Genomic DNA, 23,144 nt, shown 5'->3' on the forward strand with positions numbered 1-23,144 from the left:
GTTTAAACAGAGGCGGAAGGAAACTCAGATTGTTTCCTTCCATGGTGAAGTAATTGAGTATTTTTAAATCACGTTTTTTTGCTTCACTTTCTGCCTTATTTCGCTTTTGCTTTTCTTCCTAACTCATTTGTGCTCTCTCTCCCAGCTTTCTAGTGTACCTCTGCAGAAACAATCAACTGTCATCCAATATAAAAAATCCAATTTTCAGAGTTCCCGTTATAGCGCAGTGGTTAACCAAACCGACTAGGAGGTTGCGGGTTCAATCCCTGGCCTCGCTCAGTGGGTTAAGGATCCGGCATTGCCGTGAGCTGTGGGGTAGGTCGCAGACACGGCTCGGATCTTGCGTTGTGTGGCTCTGGCATAGGCTGGCAGCTAACAGCTCCGATTAGACCCCTAGCCCGGGAACCTCCATGTGCCGCGGGAGCCGCCCAAGAAATGGCAAAAAGACAAAAAATTAAAAAAAAAAATCCAATTTGCATCCAACCCTCCCCCATTCCTACCCTCCCCTTCCTCCTTAGAGAAGTAGGAAGGGACAGGTCTATGGCTAATAGACTTAAGACAAGGAGTTCTGTGGTGTCTTAGCAGTTAAAGGATCCAGTATTGTCACTGCTGTGGCACAAGTTCAATTCCTGGCCCAGGAATTTATGCATACCCAGGGGAAGCTGAAAAAGAATTGAGGTAAAGGAGTTCCCATGGTGGCTCAGAGGGTTAAGAACCCGACTAACATCCACGAGGATGAGGGTTTGATCCCTGGCCTCGATCAGTGGGTTAAGGATCTGGCATTGCCACAAGCTACAGTGTAGGTCACAGATGCAGTTTGGATCTGGCATTGCTGTGGCTGTGGTGTAGACCAGCAGCTGCAGCTCTGATTTGACTCTTAGCCCTGGAACGTCCATATGCTATGGGTGTGGCCCTAAAAAGAAAAAACAAAATGAAACAAAACAAAATAGAAGAGAAGTTTTTTTTTTTAAAAGAATTGAGGTGAAAATCTACCTGTATCTACCTGTGAAGCAGAAGTTGGCACAACATTGTAAATCAACTATAATTAAAAAAAAAATCTGCATGTGAGGTTTGCATTTCTCCCGTGATGAAGAGACAGAAAGGAAAAAATCTTGTCCCACCTAAGGATGATTAGTTCCCTCGGGTGTATTGGAGGAAGGAAAAGATGGAGAATCATCTAGCATGAGAAAACATTCACAAAAACTGGGAACGGTCTCAAACCTTTAAAGAAAGTGTACCATTTCTTCCTTCAAACACACTTTTTATCTCCTCCAAGTCAGAGCAAATCCTCTTGCTGTTTTTCTGGTCCTTGGGGGCGTCCAAAGAAGGAAAGAATACAAACATTTGATTGGTTTCCGTTAAGCTCAAAGCATCCAAAGGTTGGTCTTCAATTCATGGATGCTTTATTGAAATAGTTGGTCCTGGCAGAGAAATACTCTTGCATATATGTGAATGCAAGACTGCAAAATTAAACATTTGTTGGAGCTTAACGTAATAAGCAAAGGCTTTTAGAGTACACACACACACACCACACACACACACACAATGTAAATAAAGTTCAATACATTGTTTTGAGGAGTTTCTGCCGTGGCATAGTAGGTTAGGAATCTGAATGCAGTGGCTCAGGTTGCTGAGGCTACACAGGTGCAATCCTCACCCCTGCTCAGTAGGTGAAAGGATCTGGCGTTGCCACAGCTGAGGCATGGGTCACAGTTGCAGCTTGAATTCAAGTCTTAGCCCGGGAAATTCCATATGCCATCGTCGTGGCCATAAAAGAAAAAAAATATATATATATATGGTTTTGAGACAAGTGTATTCATTTGAAAAGAGTAAATTAGTTCAATAGCCTCATTATCTTCAAAAATAATTTCAAGAGAGCTAAAGTGCCCCTAATGCTTAAATATAATAAAATCCCATCTCTCAGGCTATTCGCTATTTTCCCACTGAGAAGATTAAGACAAATTAAAATTGGAGAAGGAGCATTTCAAACATAACCTTGGGAGACAGAGGCAAAATATTCGAATGCCTTTCATAATAGTCAAATATTAAATTTTATTTGTTTGTATGAATAGATTTCTATAACATGTTCGTATTTAACCTAACATCATTTCTTTTTTGTTTTTTGGTTTTTTTTTTTTGTCTTTTTAGGGGTGCACCTGCAGCATATGGAGGTTCCCAGGCTAGGGACTGAATCGGAGCTGTAGCCACAGGCCTACACCACAGCCGCAGCAACACCAGATCCGAGCCCCGTCTGCAACCTACACCACAGCTCATGGCAATGCCAGATCCTTAACCCAATGAGCGAGGCCAGGGATTGAACCTGCGTCCTCATGGATGCTAGTCAGATTCGTTTCCACTGAGCCACGACAGGAACTCCTCAGTTTTCATAGAAACAGTCTTCATAAGCATATTCGTCTTTACTCTCGGCCATACTAGAGTTACTCTATTTTCCAAAAGCACACTTTCACTGAAATTGTCTGGAAGACAGCATTTTTAAGTCCTGTACGACGTTGGCTCTGAACAATTTAGATCAGAGTACAAATGACTCTTAAAGAAACAAAAGACTGGATTTTGAAAATTCATGTGGATGTTCCCAACATAGGTTTCTTTTGTAAGTCATCTTTAAAAGATTTGTTTACAACAACAGACAGCACTTGCGACAACGAAGTTACAGCTACCATAAGGATGATTCAATTGAGGTGGTAGGGTAGGGGCTGCCTCTTTTTTACGATGAATTCTGTACAAAACTAATGTTGACTGAGGATATTTTTTGGCTCCCATGTACTCCCCCAAATAATAATTTGTTGCTCAAAATGAAAGCAATTGAGAGCACATAAAATACAGAAGACATATGAGAGGAGGTAAAAATATTAATTATCAAGAAGCTCCTTTTCTTCCCAGAGATCATGTGGGGGTGTGTGTGTGGAGATTTGAACCTTTGTTTGATATTTAGGCATATTCCATTTGGAGAGTATTTTGTTTGTAATTATTGCTTCCTTCTGCATATTGAAGGTAGGCACGGTACACAAATTTACAAAGATGGGAGCTTACCTGTTGTCTACAGTCTCCTGAAAATGTACTTTGGGTGGGGACAGCAGAAATAGGGTTGATTCCTATAAATAGAATGAGAGTTCAGGGAAAAAAAGAGAGATTGGGGTTAGTAGATGCAAACTGTTACATTTAGAATGGATAAGCAGGAGTTCCCGTCGTGGCTCATTGGTTAACGAATCTGACTAGGAACCATGAGGTTGTGGGTTCAATCCCTGGCCTTGCTCATTGGGTTGAGGATCTGGCATTGCCGTGAGCTGTGGTGTAGGTCGAAGATGCGGCTCGGATCCCGAGTGACTGTGGCTCTGGCGTAGGCTGGCAGCTACAGCTCTAATTACACCCCTATCCTGGGACCCTCCATATGCCACGGGAGTGGCCCTAGAAAAGGCAAAGAAAGACAAAAAAAAAAAAAAAAGAACGGATAAGCAATGAGGTCCTACTGTATAGCACAGGAAACTATATCCAGTCTCTGAGGATAGACCATGATGGAAGATAATATAAGAAAAAAATGTATATATATGCATGGCTGGGTCCCTTTGCTGTACAGCAGAAATTGATTCAACACTCTAAATCAAGTATAATAAAAAATTGTTTTAGGAGTTCCCGTTGTAGCACAGTGGTTAACGAATCCGACTAGGAACCATAAAGTTTCGGGTTCAATCCCTGGCCTTGCTCAGTGGGTTAACGAGCTGGCGTTGCCGTGAGCTCTGGTGTAGGTCACAGACGTGGCTCGGATCCCGCCTTGCTGTGGCTCTGGGGTAGGCTGGCGGCTACAGCTCCAATTCGACCCCTAGCCTGTGAACCTCCAAATGCCACAGGAGCATCCCTAGAAGAGGCAAAAAAAAAAAAAAAACACACACAAAAAGACAAAAAAAAATTGTTTTAAGAGAATCCATCTATATGTACGACTGGGTCCCTTTGCTGTACAGCAGAAATTGACATAACACTGTAAATCAACTGTAATAAAATAAAACAAACTTAGAGTTAACAAGGCGGACAGGTGGAGGATGGGAGGGATGGGCTGGGAGGTTGGGACTGGCATATGCACACTGAGGTATATGGATTGACTGGCTAACAGGGACCTGCTGTAGAGCATAGAGAACTCTGCTCAATTCTGTGATAATCTATGTGGGAAAAGAATCTGGAAGAGAATGGATGTACATGCATGGCTGAGTTGCACGGCAGAAACTATCTCAACGTTGTAAATCAACTATACTTAAATAAAAGTTTAAAAATGGGAAAAGAAAAAGAAAAGTGTCTATTCAGGTTTTCTGCCCTTTTTTCAATCAAGTTGTTTTGGCTTTTTTGATATTATATGACTGTTGAAATATTTTGGATATTATTCCGTATCTGTCATATCACTTGTAAATATTTTCTCCCATTCAGTAGATTGTCTTTTCAGCTTTTTGTGGTTATTGTTGTTGTTGTTGTTTGCCCTTGCCTGCAGCATGTGGAGATACCTGAGCCGGGGATCGAACCCACACCACAGCAGGGGCCCAAGCTGCTGCAGTGACAATGCTGGATCCTTAACCTCTGAGCCACCAGGGAACTCTCCTAACCAATTTTTTAGAAAAATATTTTAAAATTTTGGACTAGATCATTACTGAAGACAGGTCTTTTTTTCAGGTTTTAAAGTTTGTACTGCTGTTGGGGAAGAGATTTCTCACAATAAGATTTGTTATAACTAAGAGCCAGGTAGGGTAGTTATATCCTGTAACATGAGAACTAACAGTCAAAATGCTATGAAAAGGAACACTCAATGAGAGGGAAAGAACAGGATGACACTTTTTTCTATCACAGGAAATTTGGGAGAAGAAGAAAAAGACACTATAAGCAATGTACAGCCTAAAAATGAAGGCATGATTTAGATAAACATAGAAAGCCTACATTTTCAGTACCTCTATTTTTCAAGGTATCTCAATGCCTCTTTTTTTTTTTTGTCCTCTCTGTAAAAAATCATCTTGTTTTGTTTCACTATAATTAATTGAGGCAGTGGTTGGAGTTTCCTGGTGGCTCTAAGGGTTAAGGACCTGGGGTTATCACTGCTGTGACTTGGATTGCTATTGTTGCACAGGTTAGATGCCTGGCCCGGGAACTTCCATATGCCGAGGGGATGGCCCCAAAACAACAGAGGCTGTGGTTGAAGGGATCTCATTAGGTTTTATAGAGAGAAAATTTTGCTGACTCCAACTGGATAGCCAGCCTTGAAAGTTAGGCGTAACATGGACGTAAGTCTTAATCTCAACCTTGGGGAGTTCTGAAGAGAAAAAGGGGAACTGGGGGTGGGGATGGATCTCCATCTACCGAAGAGGATTTAACTGCCAAAACCTCACCAGCTCCAGACACAGCTCCAACCACACAATGGCGCAGGGGTTAACGAATCCGACTAGGAACCATGAAGTTGCAGGTTTGATCCCTGGCCTTGCTCAGCAAGTTAAGGATCCGGTGTTGTCGTGAGCTGTGGTGTAGGTTGCAGACTCGGCTTGGATCCCGTGTTGCTGTGGCTGTGGTACAGGCCGGCGGCTACAGCTCTGATTCCACCCCTAGCCTAGGAACCTCCATATGCCACAGGAGCAGCCCTAGAAAAGGCAAAACGACAAAAAAAAAAAAAAAAAGAAGAAGTTCTTCAAAACAGAGGGACAAGTCACTGAAAGAAGGTCCACTCCAAGAATAAGAATCGTTTGACTACGGAAAGAAGAGCCTACTGGCTTCCAGTTGCCAGGAGGCAACCAGGCAAGAACCCCTCTCACTGCAAGGGAGACAATGGGAATCCCAAGATCAAGTCCCCTCTCTGCAGACACTCATCAGTGCCTGGGAATCAGGGAGCAAGAGACCATCGGTTTGGAAGCCCCACAGCCAGGGACAGATGGTCGCCACTGGGAGGAACCACTGGCCTTACTGTGATGAAATCTGCACATCTGGAAGGGAACTCGGCTGTTAGGAATGCAAGACTGTGTAGGACTAAAACGATGCCCTTAACCATAACATTCTAAGGCATCGATCTCACATCCATTCAGATGGGTATATATATATTTCTTAAAGAGAATAACCAATGTTGATGTTGGTATGGAGCCACCAGAATCCTTGTGTTCTTGCTGGTGGAAACGTGAAATGAGGCAGAGCCTAGAGAAAACAGTATGGCGGCTCCTCAGACAAATGAAAAGAGAATTACCATATGCTCATTCACTATAATGTATCTGGGAATGTTATGCCTTAGAGTCAGAATTATGAAGCAAGATTTAAAATAAAGACTTGATTTTTCAAAATTTTTTGAAGGAGTTCTCTTGTGGCCCAGTGGGCTAAGGATCCAGAGTTGTCACTGCGGCAGCTTGGGCCTCTGCTTTAGCATGGGTTCAGTACCTGGCCTGGGAACTTCCACATGCCTCAGGCATGGCCAAAAAGAAAAGAAATAATGTTTTTTGGAAACTAAGACTAGTAGGAAAATGTAATACGTGATCATATTTAATGGAAGAAAACATTAGGCTTATAGATATCATCAACAGGTTGTATATAATTTGCTCTGTTTTGTTTAAATCTTTTTTGGCCTTGTCTGCATCATACAGAAGTTCTCCAGGCCAAGGATAGAACCTTCAACCACAGCAGGGACAATGCTGTATCCTTAACCACTAGGTCACCAGGGAATTCCTGTTTTATATATTGATTTTTTCTTTTTAGAGTTGCACCTTTGGCATATGGACGTTGCCAGGCTAGGGGTCGAACTGGAGCTGCAGCTGAGGCCTACACCACAGCCACAGCAACGCAGGATGGCAGCCACTTCTGTGACCTATACTGCAGCTTGCAGCAATGCTGGATCCTTAACCCAATGAGCGAGGCCAGGGATCAAACCCACCACCTCATGAAGACTATGTCAGACTCTTAACCTGATTTGCCACAAGGGGAAGTCTCTATTACTTAGATTTGAAACATCTACACACCCACACACACACACACACACCCCAAATACGGATGTTCGGGAACTGAGGAACTGAATTTCAAGGTTATTGGAGTAATTTAAATCAAACCCTTAGTGATGAGTTTTTTGTCTGTTTGCTTGTTTTTGTTTTGTTTTGCACAACCCTCGTATAAGAACATTTTCATCTGATGCAGGTGGAGAGAATCTGCTCACCTATGCAAGTTGCTCCAGAGCCAGTGAACCGATCTCTCCCATCAGTTGACACAAATCCAGGATTGCAGAGGCAGTAGTAGCTTCCTGGGGTGTTCCTGCATTTGGCTGTAGGTGGGCAGATGGAGGGGTTCTTGCATTCATCGTCATCTGTGACAGGAAGGGGTAAAAAAGCCTCCATCAGTGATAGGCCTCCATGGGGTCCCTCTAGCCTGAATTCACTTCTTTTTTTTTTTTTTTCCTTTTCGCCACGCCCTCTGCATGTGGAAGTTCCTGGGCCAGGGATTAAACCTGTGCCACAACAGTGACCCAAGCCGCCAGAGTGACACTGCTGGATCCTCAACCCGCTGGGCCACGAGGAAACGCCATAAAATCCCTTTTGATGTGTAAGGTCATTGCTATAGATAGGACCTTGGTATCCCCTCAAAACATAATTGTTGGAAACCTAATTAATGCCCAAGGCAATGTTATTAGAAAGTGAGGCCTTGGGGAGGTAATTAGGGCCTGAGGGTGGAGCCCCCATGAAGGGGATTGGTACCCTTACAACAAAGATCCCAGAGAGCCCGCTTCCCCCTTCCCCACATGAACTGATAGCTAGAGGATGCCATCTATGAACCAGATATCCAATCTGCTGCTGCCTCGATCTTGACACTCAGCCTGAAAATGGTGAGAAATCCATGCTCACTGTCTATAAGCCACACGCTATAGGATATTTCATTAGAGCAGCCCAAACAGACTGAGATAGTAATATGGTCACAGGTTTGAAGGATTAGCCTGTGGGCATTTGGGGACGTTGTCCACGCTGGCAGAGTGATGTCCTCAGCTGGCACAGTGCTGAGGGCTGCCTTCTAGGAAGTTGAGAATCTCCAGGGAAAGAGGATTTGCAGGGATGGAAAAAGATAAAACTAGGTATCCAGAGAGGCTCCCTTTAGGGTTATTTGGCCACACATACAATGCAAACATCTTCAGTTCACCAAGAGTGGCACAAAATTCAATGTCCAGATCTGAAAATCAAACCACTTTATTAAGCTGATGGCAGAGGGGAAAGACCTGGAAATGACAAAGCATCCTTGGCTCCACCCCCCTCAACAGCATGTGTCTTACTTAAGTATAGTTACTAGGAGTTCCCTGGAGACCTAGAGGTTAAGGATCTGGTGTTTTCACTGCAGCAGCTTGGGTCACTGCTGTGGCCCAGGTTCCGTCCCTGGCCCAGGAACTTCTGGATGCTGTCAGCACAGCCAGAGAGAGAAAAAGATAAAAGAAATGGTACTACTGACATTTGCGTTGAAACCAAGTAGACAAGACTGGATATTTGCTGCCTCTTGTCCAACTTCATTCTGGAGGTTTCAGTCAATAGACAAAGAACAGGAAAAAAAAAAAAAACTTCTAGAAAAATATTAAAAGATATAATGATTCTTTTAGCATGATTGGATTTTCCCATGTGAAAAATTCAGGAGCAACACTTGAGAAATCCCTCGTGGGCTGTAGGAGTTGAGTTCTAGGAAAACACTTTTTAGAAATTATTTTTCTAAACGCCAGCACTAGCCTGGTAGAAGATACAATGCAAACAAATTCCCACACCCAAATCTTTGTAACCTCTTCCTTTATTGCTTCCAATCAGTGTATATTTATGCACTGAGAGAGGGTTTTTGAAACCCCTAAAATGCAAAATGTGAGCAATAACATTTTGCCATGAAGTATAGTTTTGAACGTATCAGGAAGCTTTGGCTAGAACCCCTCTCACTGCAAGGGAGACAATGGGAATCCCAAGATCAAGTCCCCTCTCTGCAGACACTCATCAGTGCCTGGGAATCAGGGAGCAAGAGACCATCGGTTTGGAAGCCCCACAGCCAGGGACAGATGGTCGCCACTGGGAGGAACCACTGGCCTTACTGTGATGAAATCTGCACATCTGGAAGGGAACTCGGCTGTTAGGAATGCAAGACTGTGTAGGACTAAAACGATGCCCTTAACCATAACATTCTAAGGCATCGATCTCACATCCATTCAGATGGGTATATATATATTTCTTAAAGAGAATAACCAATGTTGATGTTGGTATGGAGCCACCAGAATCCTTGTGTTCTTGCTGGTGGAAACGTGAAATGAGGCAGAGCCTAGAGAAAACAGTATGGCGGCTCCTCAGACAAATGAAAAGAGAATTACCATATGCTCATTCACTATAATGTATCTGGGAATGTTATGCCTTAGAGTCAGAATTATGAAGCAAGATTTAAAATAAAGACTTGATTTTTCAAAATTTTTTGAAGGAGTTCTCTTGTGGCCCAGTGGGCTAAGGATCCAGAGTTGTCACTGCGGCAGCTTGGGCCTCTGCTTTAGCATGGGTTCAGTACCTGGCCTGGGAACTTCCACATGCCTCAGGCATGGCCAAAAAGAAAAGAAATAATGTTTTTTGGAAACTAAGACTAGTAGGAAAATGTAATACGTGATCATATTTAATGGAAGAAAACATTAGGCTTATAGATATCATCAACAGGTTGTATATAATTTGCTCTGTTTTGTTTAAATCTTTTTTGGCCTTGTCTGCATCATACAGAAGTTCTCCAGGCCAAGGATAGAACCTTCAACCACAGCAGGGACAATGCTGTATCCTTAACCACTAGGTCACCAGGGAATTCCTGTTTTATATATTGATTTTTTCTTTTTAGAGTTGCACCTTTGGCATATGGACGTTGCCAGGCTAGGGGTCGAACTGGAGCTGCAGCTGAGGCCTACACCACAGCCACAGCAACGCAGGATGGCAGCCACTTCTGTGACCTATACTGCAGCTTGCAGCAATGCTGGATCCTTAACCCAATGAGCGAGGCCAGGGATCAAACCCACCACCTCATGAAGACTACGTCAGTTCCACCATCTGCTGAGCCGCAATGGGACCTTCTTATTGTGTAGATTTTAAACACACACACACACACCCACACACACACACACACACCCCAAATACGGATGTTCGGGAACTGAGGAACTGAATTTCAAGGTTATTGGAGTAATTTAAATCAAACCCTTAGTGATGAGTTTTTTGTCTGTTTGCTTGTTTTTGTTTTGTTTTGCACAACCCTCGTATAAGAACATTTTCATCTGATGCAGGTGGAGAGAATCTGCTCACCTATGCAAGTTGCTCCAGAGCCAGTGAACCGATCTCTCCCATCAGTTGACACAAATCCAGGATTGCAGATGCAATAGTATCTTCCCGGAACATTCTTGCATTTGGCTGTAGGTGGGCAGATGGAGGGGTTCTTGCATTCATCGTCATCTGTGACAGGAAGGGGTAAAAAAGCCTCCATCAGTGATAGGCCTCCATGGGGTCCCTCTAGCCTGAATTCACTTCTTTTTTTTTTTTTTTTTCCTTTTCGCCATGCCCTCTGCATGTGGAAGTTCCTGGGCCAGGGATTAAACCTGTGCCACAACAGTGACCCAAGCCGCCAGAGTGACACTGCTGGATCCTCAACCCGCTGGGCCACGAGGAAACGCCATAAAATCCCTTTTGATGTGTAAGGTCATTGCTATAGATAGGACCTTGGTATCCCCTCAAAACATAATTGTTGGAAACCTAATTAATGCCCAAGGCAATGTTATTAGAAAGTGAGGCCTTGGGGAGGTAATTAGGGCCTGAGGGTGGAGCCCCCATGAAGGGGATTGGTACCCTTACAACAAAGATCCCAGAGAGCCCGCTTCCCCCTTCCCCACATGAACTGATAGCTAGAGGATGCCATCTATGAACCAGATATCCAATCTGCTGCTGCCTCGATCTTGACACTCAGCCTGAAAATGGTGAGAAATCCATGCTCACTGTCTATAAGCCACACGCTATAGGATATTTCATTAGAGCAGCCCAAACAGACTGAGATAGTAATATGGTCACAGGTTTGAAGGATTAGCCTGTGGGCATTTGGGGACGTTGTCCACGCTGGCAGAGTGATGTCCTCAGCTGGCACAGTGCTGAGGGCTGCCTTCTAGGAAGTTGAGAATCTCCAGGGAAAGAGGATTTGCAGGGATGGAAAAAGATAAAACTAGGTATCCAGAGAGGCTCCCTTTAGGGTTATTTGGCCACACATACAATGCAAACATCTTCAGTTCACCAAGAGTGGCACAAAATTCAATGTCCAGATCTGAAAATCAAACCACTTTATTAAGCTGATGGCAGAGGGGAAAGACCTGGAAATGACAAAGCATCCTTGGCTCCACCCCCCTCAACAGCATGTGTCTTACTTAAGTATAGTTACTAGGAGTTCCCTGGAGACCTAGAGGTTAAGGATCTGGTGTTTTCACTGCAGCAGCTTGGGTCACTGCTGTGGCCCAGGTTCCGTCCCTGGCCCAGGAACTTCTGGATGCTGTCAGCACAGCCAGAGAGAGAAAAAGATAAAAGAAATGGTACTACTGACATTTGCGTTGAAACCAAGTAGACAAGACTGGATATTTGCTGCCTCTTGTCCAACTTCATTCTGGAGGTTTCAGTCAATAGACAAAGAACAGGAAAAAAAAAAAAACTTCTAGAAAAATATTAAAAGATATAATGATTCTTTTAGCATGATTGGATTTTCCCATGTGAAAAATTCAGGAGCAACACTTGAGAAATCCCTCGTGGGCTGTAGGAGTTGAGTTCTAGGAAAACACTTTTTAGAAATTATTTTTCTAAACGCCAGCACTAGCCTGGTAGAAGATACAATGCAAACAAATTCCCACACCCAAATCTTTGTAACCTCTTCCTTTATTGCTTCCAATCAGTGTATATTTATGCACTGAGAGAGGGTTTTTGAAACCCTTAAAATGCAAAATGTGAGCAATAACATTTTGCCATGAAGTATAGTTTTGAACGTATCAGGAAACTTTGGCTATGAACGTAAAATAGCTTTTGAATCAATGGGGATGTGTTGCGAAATGAGCAAAAACTCATTTTGATAAACATGGCTGATCTTCCCTTATTAATATTAACATTAAGAACATTCCATAAGTTCCGTGGTGGCTCAGCAGCTTAAGGATCTGGTGTTGTCCCTGCTGTTGTTCTGGTTACTGCTGTGGCACAGGCTCAATCCCTGGCCTGCGAACTGCCACATGCTGCAGTCGTTACCAAAAAAAAAAAAAAAATCCAAATTGAGGCATTTTATATATCCCTTTTATATATCCCTGGCTACCATCTCTTCCTACGAAGAACAAAAGAGAATAGATCCAGGCTGCTCCTATCTAGTATTTGCAGAGAGCTCCTGAGATCAAAATACTATGTGATCTTAACTAAAAAGATCCTCAAGCTAAAGAATTTCAGAACGCTTTATGCTCCTGAACAAAAAATATTGGTCACGCAGAGCATGTAGATCTCCCATGATTTGATCAGTTATTATCAAAATTTGGGTCAAAGCCCATACACTTCCTTTTTTCTAGAATGTTCTTACCTAAATAACACTCACCTAGGCAAGTCACTCCGGAAGAATTAAAATGTTTTTCCCCAGTGCTGGATGTGTGCCCGGATTTACAGGTGCAGTAGTAGCTTCCCACAGTGTTAGTGCAAGTCGATGTTGATGGGCAGGTCCTGGTATCCAGGCATTTGTTCACATCTGAGACTAAGGATGAAGCAAAGGTCAGACTGCTGAATTCACTCCCCGTCACCATCCTGTCACACAGGCATTCAGTCATCAAATACATACGGAGTATTCCCTGGGGGCCAGGCACTGGTTTAATATTCTCTGTGCTATCAGTTAACAAATATTGTAAAAACACTTTCTAAACTGTGACAATATTAGGTAAAGGAATACATACACAATTACCTGTGTGTAGATGTCAATGCATATACATATTTTATGTACATACTCTTACATACTCTTTAACAGTCACAGGCTACTGGGAGTTCCTGTGGCTCAGCGGATTAGGAACTCAGGCAGTATCCCTGAGGATGCGAGTTCGATCCCCGGCCTTGCTCAGTAGCCAAGGATCAAGCCTGAATCCTCCCTAGCCTGCAGCTCAGATCTGGGGTGGCTGTGGCTGTGGTGAAGGCCAGGGGCTGCAGCTCTGATTGGACTCCTAGCCCGGAAACTTCCATACACTGCAGGGGCTGATCTAAAAAAAAAGAAAAAAAAAGTAACATACACAGGCTATTTGCAAAAAGAACTCACAAATCTTAGGAAAAAATTATATGGAAATAATAAAAAATGATCACTTTTTATTATGACTTTTATAGGTTCATATATACACAAATTTACCTATTTATATATAAAATATATATTTATATAGGTCTATACCTATATACATGTAATATATACTTATATATACCTATTTATCCATTTGTATTTATATAAATAGATATTTACTTTTTTTGTTTTCTTTGTTTCCTTTTTTAGGGCCACAGGTGCAGTATATGGCAGTTCCCAGGCTAGGGGTCAAGTCGTAGCCACAGCCACAGCAATGCCAGATCCCAGCTTCGTCTGCAACCTACACCACAGCTATCAGCAATGCTGGATCCTTAACCCACTGACCCAGGCCAGGGATCAAACCCACATCTTCACAGATACTAGTCAGGCTTGTTTCTGGTGAGCTACAACGGGAACTCCTATATTTACTTTTATATATGTATATAAATAATCAGTATATGTATATACATGTAAATACATATTTATATCTATTTAAATATATACAAATAAATACATATTTTATATATTTATATGTGTAAATAGATAAGTATCTGTAGATATATGTATATATTTTTCTATGCCTTTATATCTATGCTTATATACACATATATGCATATATACATATAGGCATGGAAATATGGAAATATTTATAGATCTAGGTGTATGTATATGCAAATAGGTAAAAGATTATGTATATGCATGCCATAACAAAAAGAGTGGTTTTCTCTTCATTGTTTCTCTATCACTGTTCTCCTGATTTTTGTGGAGTCTTTGTGTAAATAGCCTATGTAAGTTAAACAGTAAGAATCAAGCAGTAATTCTATTTCTTTTTAAATGTCATAAGTATAATGTGGTGGGAGAAATCATGAGGGTAGAATGACCTGGCTAGGTACACGAGTCGGAACAAATGCCCACCATGTCCCTCCTTCTCTTTCTAGGTCTGAATCTGGGGGACTGCAAGATTTGTTCTGCTTATTTCAAAATTGCTTTATAAGTTAAATACCTGTAGAAACAAGGCTACACTCTTGTCTCCTCCCTTCACGCACATACCTTGGAATGATGAATTATGAATGTTCATGAAGAAAATCAAGCAGGAAATCCCTAGAGGAGAAAACAAAAGAGGGATTTCATTTTTTTTTCCCTAAAGATCTGAATCTTTTGAAGCGTTGTTCCCACCCTCTCCCCCCGCCTCCCCTGGTCCCCCCCACCACCTCCCCCTGCCCACAGCTCTTGGATGCTTAGTTCCTCCAAACACATTGGGCACACCTAATAGGATGTTGGCCCTGTAGCAACTGTTTTACCACTTAGAGCTTAAAGTGTTCACAGTTCCACAAGCATATTTGAGACCCCAGGGGGAAAAATAGATTAAAACATAGGGGGAATATTAGAAAACCGAACAGTAGCCACGAACAGAGGGTCACTTGAATGTCTGTAAAAGGTAACAACAGCGGTGACTTAGTCAGCTGTTGAATTTAATTTAGTCTCATTAGCAGTCTATTACATAGGTTAGGTTTTCTGCCTTGGCAAGTGTTTCGTGAAAGTCCTAGGTCTTGGGTAATTAATCCTGGGCCAGTAAATTAAATAAAATGATATAACAAGGACCTCCTGTCCAGCACAGGGAAATCTACTCAATACCCTGTAATCTCCTCTATGGGAAAAGAATCTGAAAAAGAATGGAGAGCTGATAAACTAACACAATACGGTACGTCGACTAGACTGTAATACAAATTTTAAAAGTCCATAATGTCATAGAAATCCTCTTGGATTTTAGAGCCAAAACATTAAATAATCAAAAAAAAAAAAAAAAACCAAAAAAACAAAAAAACCCAAATCAACAAAATGAAATGAAGAACAATTTTAGTGTGTTTTATACGATATAGGTTGGGCCTTCCAAAATTAGGAGCAGGATATGAAACTGCACCTTCTCTGGAACAGACGAAGCAGTTCTATCCATTTTCAGTTCCAACCATGGCCTGTTCAGACCGAATGAGAATTGCGGCACTTAGCTCTTTGGACGCCAAGGTCAGCTCGAAAACCTGGAGGACCCACACTGTGGAAATCCTGGCTTGCTAAGTAAATGGATCCAGAAGAGGGAGAATCCATGTCAGTTTCAGCGAGAAAATGAGCCTGGGACAGCCTTCCACGCCAAAAGTCTGCCCCTGACATAAAAGAATCCATTCTTAGAAGAAAGAGATTCATGTTTTGCAGAGTGATACCCGGCGGCTCGCTGAAACACTATCCTGGTATAACTGAACATAAGGGTGTGCAAGCTTTGAAGAACCCTGTTTCCTGATGAAAGCATTCTGAATTTGCTGCCTTTTGATTCCTCCAGGTATTTCCATAGGAGCTGTACCTCAGCCATGGTTTAAAGGAGCAAACCAGGGGAGTTCCCGTTGTGGCTCAGTGGGTTACAAACCCCACTCGTACCCATGAGGTCGCAGGTTTGATCCCTGGCCCCACTCAGTGGGTTAAGTATCGGGTGTTGCCCTGAGCTGTGGTTCAGGTAGCAGATGCAGTCCTGTGTTGCTGGGCCTGTGGCCAGCAGCTGCAGCTCCGATTGGACCCCTAACCTGGGAACCTCCATATACCATGGGTTCAGCCCTAAAAAGCAAAAAAAAAAAAAAAAAAAAAAGAGCAAAAGAGCAAAGATGCCCCCCACCCCCCACAAGGTCACAATGTTGAAGACAAAATAAAATAGGTGAGATGATGTGGCCTCGCTCTTTATTTCAACCTAAAATATATGTTTTAAAGACTTACCTCCCCAAGGCAAGAAGCGACTTCTAGCCATGACCACAAAGGTTAAAATATAGGAACTTGCCTCGTCTTCTAGCTTTCTCTGGTGTTTCTCAAGAAGTACTGGGGATTTTGTAACAGCCTGCGTGGTACAATCTTCTACTACTATAATGGGCAACTGAAGAGACTAGCAATTATATTTTTGCTCTTCTTTTTTTTTTTTTCCCTTTTGGGGCCGTACCCACGGCATATGGAAGTTCCCAGGCAAGGGGTCCAATCAGAGCTACAGTTGCCAGCCACAGCCACAGCCACAGCAACGTGGGATCTGAGGTTCCTCTGCGACCTACACCACAGCTCACAGCAATGCCACATCCCTGACCCACTGAGCGAGACCAGGGATTGAACCCAAAGCCTCGCGGATCCTAGTCAGATTCGTTAACTGCTGAGCCACAAAGGGAACTCCCATGTTCTTCTTTTTAGTAGGGAAGCAGGGAAAATCTACTGAAGGCTGAAACTTACTCTGAAATGCATTTTTCAACCATTTCTCCTGGTTGAGAACCACTGTTCTAGATTATAATTGTCTTTCCATAATAAAATACGTATATACCAGAAGAAAGTGATAAAAATCAATTAAAGATATAAAATATGATTTAAACCAAAGGAAAGATGGTATGCTGGAATTGAATGATTTGATATAAACACATCTCTTGTACCAAAACTGATATAAAAAGTGAACACAATTACATTTAAAAACACAGTACTAAGTTTTCATTTTATTTTATTTTATTTTTTTCTGTTGTCTTTGTTTGGTTGCTTTTGTTTTGTTTTGTTTTCTGGTGCCAGGATAGGACAGAATTATTTTAAGTTCATTTAAGAAGATTAAATGCCTGAGACTCGCCAAGAAAATTAGAAGGAAAAACAGTGGGCCTGGGAAGAATATGATGTGTGAAACTGAGGTTATGAAATTATTTTTAAATTTATATTAATTTATGAGCGGTTTTTTTGGCCACACCCATAGCATGCAGAAATTCCAAAACCAGGGACTGAATCCACACCACAGCAGTGACCAGAGCCACCAATGATGACAACACCAGATCCTTAATTGCTAGGCCATGAGAGAACTCTTGAAATGACCTTTCTTAAAAGAGCAGAATTTAAGTGAAATAATTAAGTTATTAGGATAAAAGATAAATCTAGAGATAGAGTGCCATCTTTGTTAATGCAAAAATGTGCTTTGTATGGATGGTATGTACCATGTGATACAGGGAACTTAAAAAAAAATTGATGTACTAAGTAAAATAGAATTTCTTTTTACCAACACTGCATTATGTTAGGAGGAAACTGGTTTTGATTATTGCTATTTTTAAATCTTTTTCAAAAATAAAAGCATTGTTGAAATATTGGAAAATACCTAAAAACAGAAGTATTTAAATCATCACATGATCATCGTTTAGAGAAAAGCCCATGAGAACATTGTGGTAAACACATTTTTTCCTTGTCCTGTTTAATGAGTATTTGTTGGCTTAGAAAGAACGAGTTGAGAATCAGGCATGGAGAATTGAGGAAGCCTCTTAATAAATGGATCTTAGACGTGCATCTCAAAGGCAATACAAACATAGTCCAACCATTTTCCTTTAGAGTGAGGAAACTGAGGTTTATAGTGGACCAATGACTGATCCAAAAATCACACTGGAAGTAGGAGATCAGCTGGAGACTGAATCCAGCTCTCTAAGGGTTTGTTCCCCACTTTGCAAAACCAGGTCCACAAAATGCATTGTATTTTGCAAGAATCTATTTGCTCACTTGATTCTCAAATCAACTCTCATAGAAGGGTGAGTCCCATTTTATTTTGCCTCAGTAACTAGCTGATATGATAGATCCCAATGGAGAGCTGGAAATGCATACATCAGTCTCTGCTCTACAATGAGTTCTAGAAACAGATATTCCCATGTTTAAGTGATGTGTAAGACACCAGGTACTAAATGTTTGAATTAAGATAAAACGAAGTGGGAGTTCCCATTGTGGTGCAGTGGTTAACGAATCTGACCAGGAACCATGAGGTTGCCGGTTCGATCCCTGGCCTCGATCAGTGGGTTAAGGATCCGGCATTGCCGTGAGCTGTGGTGTAGGTCACAGACGTGGCTCGGATGCCACGTTGCTGTGGCTCTGGTGTAGGCTGGGGGCTACAGCTCCACATTCGACCCCTAGCCTGGGAACCTCCATATGCTGTGGGAAACGGCCCTAGAAAAGGCAAAAAGACAAAAAAGAAAAAAAAAAAACCCATAAAACGAAGTGATGTACAGCAGAAATTATCACAACATTGTAAATGAACGTAGTTCAATAAAACTTTTAAAAATGAAAAAAACAACACTGTAAACCAGCTATAATGAAAAAATAAAAATAATTCTGTAAAAAAAATGAAAAAAGAAAAGATAAAGTGAGTGAGGAGCATAGAAATAAAGAGGGGTGGTGACTGCAAAGGAAACAAAAAAAGGGGAGTTCCTTGGTGGCCTAGTGAGTTAAGGATCTGGGTTGTCACTACTGTGGCTCAGGTCACTGCTGTGGCACGGATTTGATCCCTGTCCCAGGAACTTCCACATGCCACAGGCACAGCCCCCACAAAATTTTTTTAAAGAAATAAGTTCCAATGGCTGCTATAACAGACTACCACTAACTGGGTGTCTTAACACAATATTACTTTATTATCTCAAGGGTCTGGAGGCTAAAAGCCTGAGATCAGCTGTCAGCAGGGCCACGCCCCCTCTGGAACCTGAAGGGGAGGGTCCTTCCTTGAATCCTCTAGCTTATGGTGACTGCCAACAATCTTTGGGGCTCCTTGGCTGGAAGATGCATCACTTCCATATGTCATCAGATGATCAGCTTCTCTCTTGTGTCTTTCCATCGTCTTCCCTCCATGTGTGTCTATGTCCAAATGTCCCTCTTACATAATGAATTAGGGGCCCACTCTACTCCAGGATGACCCTATTTTATCTAGCCACACCTGCAGCATATTTATTTCCAAAAAAGGTCATATTCTGAGGTCCTCGGGATTAGGACTACAACATATCTTTTGGAGGGAATGCAATTCAATCCACAAGAAATGTTTTCTTGCTTATTTTATTTTATTTTTGTTTAATCAAAGTATTGTTGATTTAAATGTTGTGTTAATTTGTGTTTCTTTTTTAAAAAAGATTTTAACGTAATTTTTTTAGGGCCACACCTGTGGCACATGGAGGTTCCCAGGCTAGGGGTCAAATCAGAGCGACAGCTGCCGGCCTACACCACAGCCACAGCAACGTGAGATCTGAGCCGTGTCTGCAACCTACACCACAGCTCATGACAACGCTGGATCCTTAACTCACTGAGTGAGGCCAGGGATTGAACCCGCATCCTCACAGAGACAACGTCGGGTTCTTAACCCACTGAGTCACAATGGGAACTTCCCAGTCTGTTATTTCTGATCAAAATAAACTTGTAAACAGATGCAGAGACATGGAGACTTGTGGTTGCCGAGGGGTAGGGTGAGGGAGTGTGATGGACGGGGAGTTTGGGGGTAGTAGAGGCAAACTATTACGTTTAGAATGGATAAGCAATAAGGGCCTACTGCATAGCACAGGGAACTCTGTCCAATCTCTTAGGATAGAACATGATAGAAGATAATATGAGAAAAAGAATATATATATATATATGTTGCATATGTATGTATGAATGACGGATTCATTTTGCTATTGTAAATCAACTGTACTTTAATAAAAAAATTTTTTAAAAACTGAATTTGACTTTTGTAGAGGCCAGGGGGGCAGGAAGGGAGGAAGAGAGAAGTCTCTTCTCTTCTGCTTTTTAAATTTTGGCCCACTGCTTTTTTTTTTTTTGCTTTTTGCCCACATCCTCACCTCAGCACATGAAAGTTCCCAAGCTAGGGGTCAAATCGGAGCTGCAGCTATACCACAGCTCACAGCAACACCAGATCCTTAACTCACTGAGCGAGGCCAGGGATCAAACCCACCTCCTCACGGATACTAGTTGGATTCTTAACACACTGAGCCACAATAGGACTCCGGATATTACTGTTTGTTACTGGTTTTTTTTTAGGAGTCAGTGGGCCTCCTCTGAGGAAGTCATTTGACCTGCCAGATGGTGCCAGATGGAGTCACATAGTCAATCCCCTGCTGTCCTGGGCAGGATCGAACTTCCTAATGCCAACGTGGGAATTGAGCCACATCTGTGACCTACACCACAGCTCACGGCAACGGCAGAGCCTTAAACTGCTGAGCAAGGCCAGGGATCAAACCCCTGTCCTCATGCATCTTAGTCGGGTTTATTAACCACTGAGCCACAAAGGGTTACTTGAATGGGAAAACGTTATACTTTGAAAGGTCAGAGCATTGAGAATGGGCTCTCCTGTTTACTTCAGGCTATAGGCAATGTTCTTTACTTGTAGCAAAAAAAAAAAAAATCACAATAGAATACAAAGATTAAAGTATAAGAAACAGATTCAATATGGACTCAGCTTTGTTCTTCACTATGACATAGCCTATCTTGGGGCTGCCAGAGGAAAGAGATTGGGAGGGAAAGGCCAATCTGTGGGTGGCAAAAGAGCAGGAGGGAGGCCAGAGGCAGGGGCTGAGGAGGGTCTTGGGACAAAGAATACAGCCTGTAGCCAGGACACCCCTGGCCTCTTATCAGCATTGGAACTGAGTGAGCCTTCCTGCTTGTGGCCAATGAGTGCCAGGTCTGGGCCAAAGGAGAGGTTGGCAAAGCCAAGGCTGTAGAGAGGCCTCCTCCATTGCTGCTTCCCTCACCTCTGATGGCCCTTCTGCAGTAGCCCCTGCACTCTGCTGGGAGGCACTGAGACTATGGGTTTCTGTGAAGGCCTGTCACCAAGGGCAACAATGTTTCCACTGGGACACACTCTGTTTCCCCAGTCAAGATATGGAATATTTCCAGGCTCTCAGAATATTCTCCAGTGCCCCCTTCTGGCCAGTACCATTCCCCCAACCCTGGAATTCACCACTCTCGTGATTTCCACTCCCATAGATCATTTTTGTCTGTTCTTGAATTTTATATAAATAAACTTATATCATATGTTGTCTCTTTGATCTGCCTTCTTTTGCTAATAATGGTGAGATTTATCCATGCTGGGGCATGTAGCTGTGCTTTTTCCTTTTTCATTGGTGTGTAGTATTCCATTCCATGAATATGTTCCAATCTGTTTAGCCATACATACCTATTGGTGTACATAGTTACTCATTTCTCTTGGGGTTATTAACAGGAATGAAATTGTGCATGCTCATGCACACACCCAAATATATATATATATATATATATATGTATGTATTTACATATATGTGTGTATGTATGTGTATATGTGTGTGTATCTATCTATCTATATATATAGATAGATAGATAGATAGACACAGCAAAATACATAAGCTAGCTAGTGATGGAAGTATAGAGGTAGAAATGATTAGGGATGGGAAAAAAGGTAACAGAGCTATCACAGATGTGCCAAATAACTTTCCAAAGATTTGTACCAGCCCTCAGTCTTTCCCCACATTTCTTAAATGATCTGCACCGAGAAATGCAGTGCTTTAATTACATACTATCTTGTTGCTATACTTGCTTCCTGGACACTGATGTGTATTTTCTCCTCTACTAGATTGTTTAGTTCTGATATATGCTCTTGCAAAAACCAACTTCCTCCATTCTCTTCCTGTGGGTAACTAGCCGAATACTGGGTGCAAACAAATAATCAGCATGTGTTTGGTTATTGATCATAATATGGAGCATGACATTGCCATTTTCACAGATTTCATCTTTAAAGACCAGTTTGACTTAAAAAAATAGGATGGGGTTGCCAGAGGTCACAGGTAGGAGCAGCATGGAGGACTTTTAGGGCTGGGAAAATATTCTATATGATAGCATAATGATGGATACAGGTCATTATACATTTGTCCAGATCCATAGAATGTACAACACCAACAGAGAACGCTAGTGTAAACTATGGATTTGGGGTGAACTATGATGTAATCATGTAGGTCCATCAGGTGTAAAAAATGTACCACTTTGGTGGGAGATGCTGATCATGAGGGGAAGCTGGGGGCGGGGGCAGGGAATATACGGTAAATTTCTGTAATTTCCTCTTCATTTTTCTGTGAACCAAAACCTGCTCTAAAATGCGAAGTTGTGTTTTTTTTTTAAAGTGACCCATATCCATAGAAAGGTAACTGATTTTTGCAGTTTCGCACATTTTTATTATATAGTCTGTTCATCCTCCTAAACATTTAATGTGGGGAAATAGAAGAACAAAGTAAACTGAGTATTTTTTTCAATAATGATTAAATGAGAGAGCTTCATCAATTCTAATATATATACTATATATATATATTATTATTATCACTCTGGCTATGATGATAACTTGCAAGATGACTTTCCAAAACTGGTACTAAACTTTTTAGCACTGTAATACAGGCAAGCTTCTCATACACACACACACACACACACACACCAATTCTGTGAGGTTTTGACAACAAAACACAACTTTAGATTGTAAATAGAGCTAAGAATATGAGGGCAGATCGGACTATGCAAGTAATTGGCACCCAAAATTTTGCCGTTAGAGAAAAACTGTAAGTCATTCAGTTCCCTTTGTAAATTATGGTCTTAAAAAAAAAATACATTGTTTTGAATCATGGAAAAAAGTTCATTTCAAATACCTGAATGCCAAGCCACGGATGTGTAAGTTCTACACTATAGATAACTTCAAATTCTAATATTATGTGAGTAACATGTAAAAGATGGAGTTCCCTGGTGGCTCAGTAAGTTAAGGATCCAGCACTGTAACTGCTGTGGCTCATGTTGATACTGTGGTTCCATCCGTGGCCCAGGAACTTCCAGATACTGTGGAGTGGCCAAAAAATAAAATAAAGGTAATTAGAGACAACATTTGCTAGGAGTAGCAATAATATCAGTATCAAGTATTTCCCAGTTGGCTTTATATGCTCCAACCAACCAGGGCTTTTAAAACATTCTCCCCCACCCCCGAATTTTCCTCTTGTGTCTCTGGCATCAAAGACCAGCCCTTCTTTCAAATTAGCAGACTA

At 41.9% G+C, this 23,144-nt stretch overlaps 1 protein-coding gene across 2 annotated transcripts in view; it reads right to left on the minus strand.

The window, feature by feature from the left end:
* Window positions 1-16,231, minus strand: part of LOC125125790 (adhesion G protein-coupled receptor E3-like) — a 43,235-nt gene extending 27,004 nt beyond the window's left edge. The window contains exons 1-7 of one of the 2 annotated variants that reach the window (XM_047777300.1): window positions 16,066-16,231; window positions 14,359-14,409; window positions 12,592-12,744; window positions 10,296-10,442; window positions 7,175-7,321; window positions 3,052-3,113; window positions 1,222-1,308 (exon numbers count right to left, since the gene is read on the minus strand). In XM_047777300.1, the coding sequence (XP_047633256.1) occupies window positions 1,222-1,308; window positions 3,052-3,113; window positions 7,175-7,321; window positions 10,296-10,442; window positions 12,592-12,744; window positions 14,359-14,409; window positions 16,066-16,096 (678 nt within the window). In that variant the 5' untranslated portion in view covers window positions 16,097-16,231. The remainder of the gene's footprint in view (window positions 1-1,221; window positions 1,309-3,051; window positions 3,114-7,174; window positions 7,322-10,295; window positions 10,443-12,591; window positions 12,745-14,358; window positions 14,410-16,065) is intronic. The other variant, XM_047777301.1, reaches the window with a different exon arrangement.
* Between the last annotated feature and the right edge of the window lie 6,913 nt (window positions 16,232-23,144).

This window comes from Phacochoerus africanus, chromosome 4, assembly GCF_016906955.1.
Source record: "Phacochoerus africanus isolate WHEZ1 chromosome 4, ROS_Pafr_v1, whole genome shotgun sequence".
Taxonomy (NCBI): domain Eukaryota; kingdom Metazoa; phylum Chordata; class Mammalia; order Artiodactyla; family Suidae; genus Phacochoerus; species Phacochoerus africanus.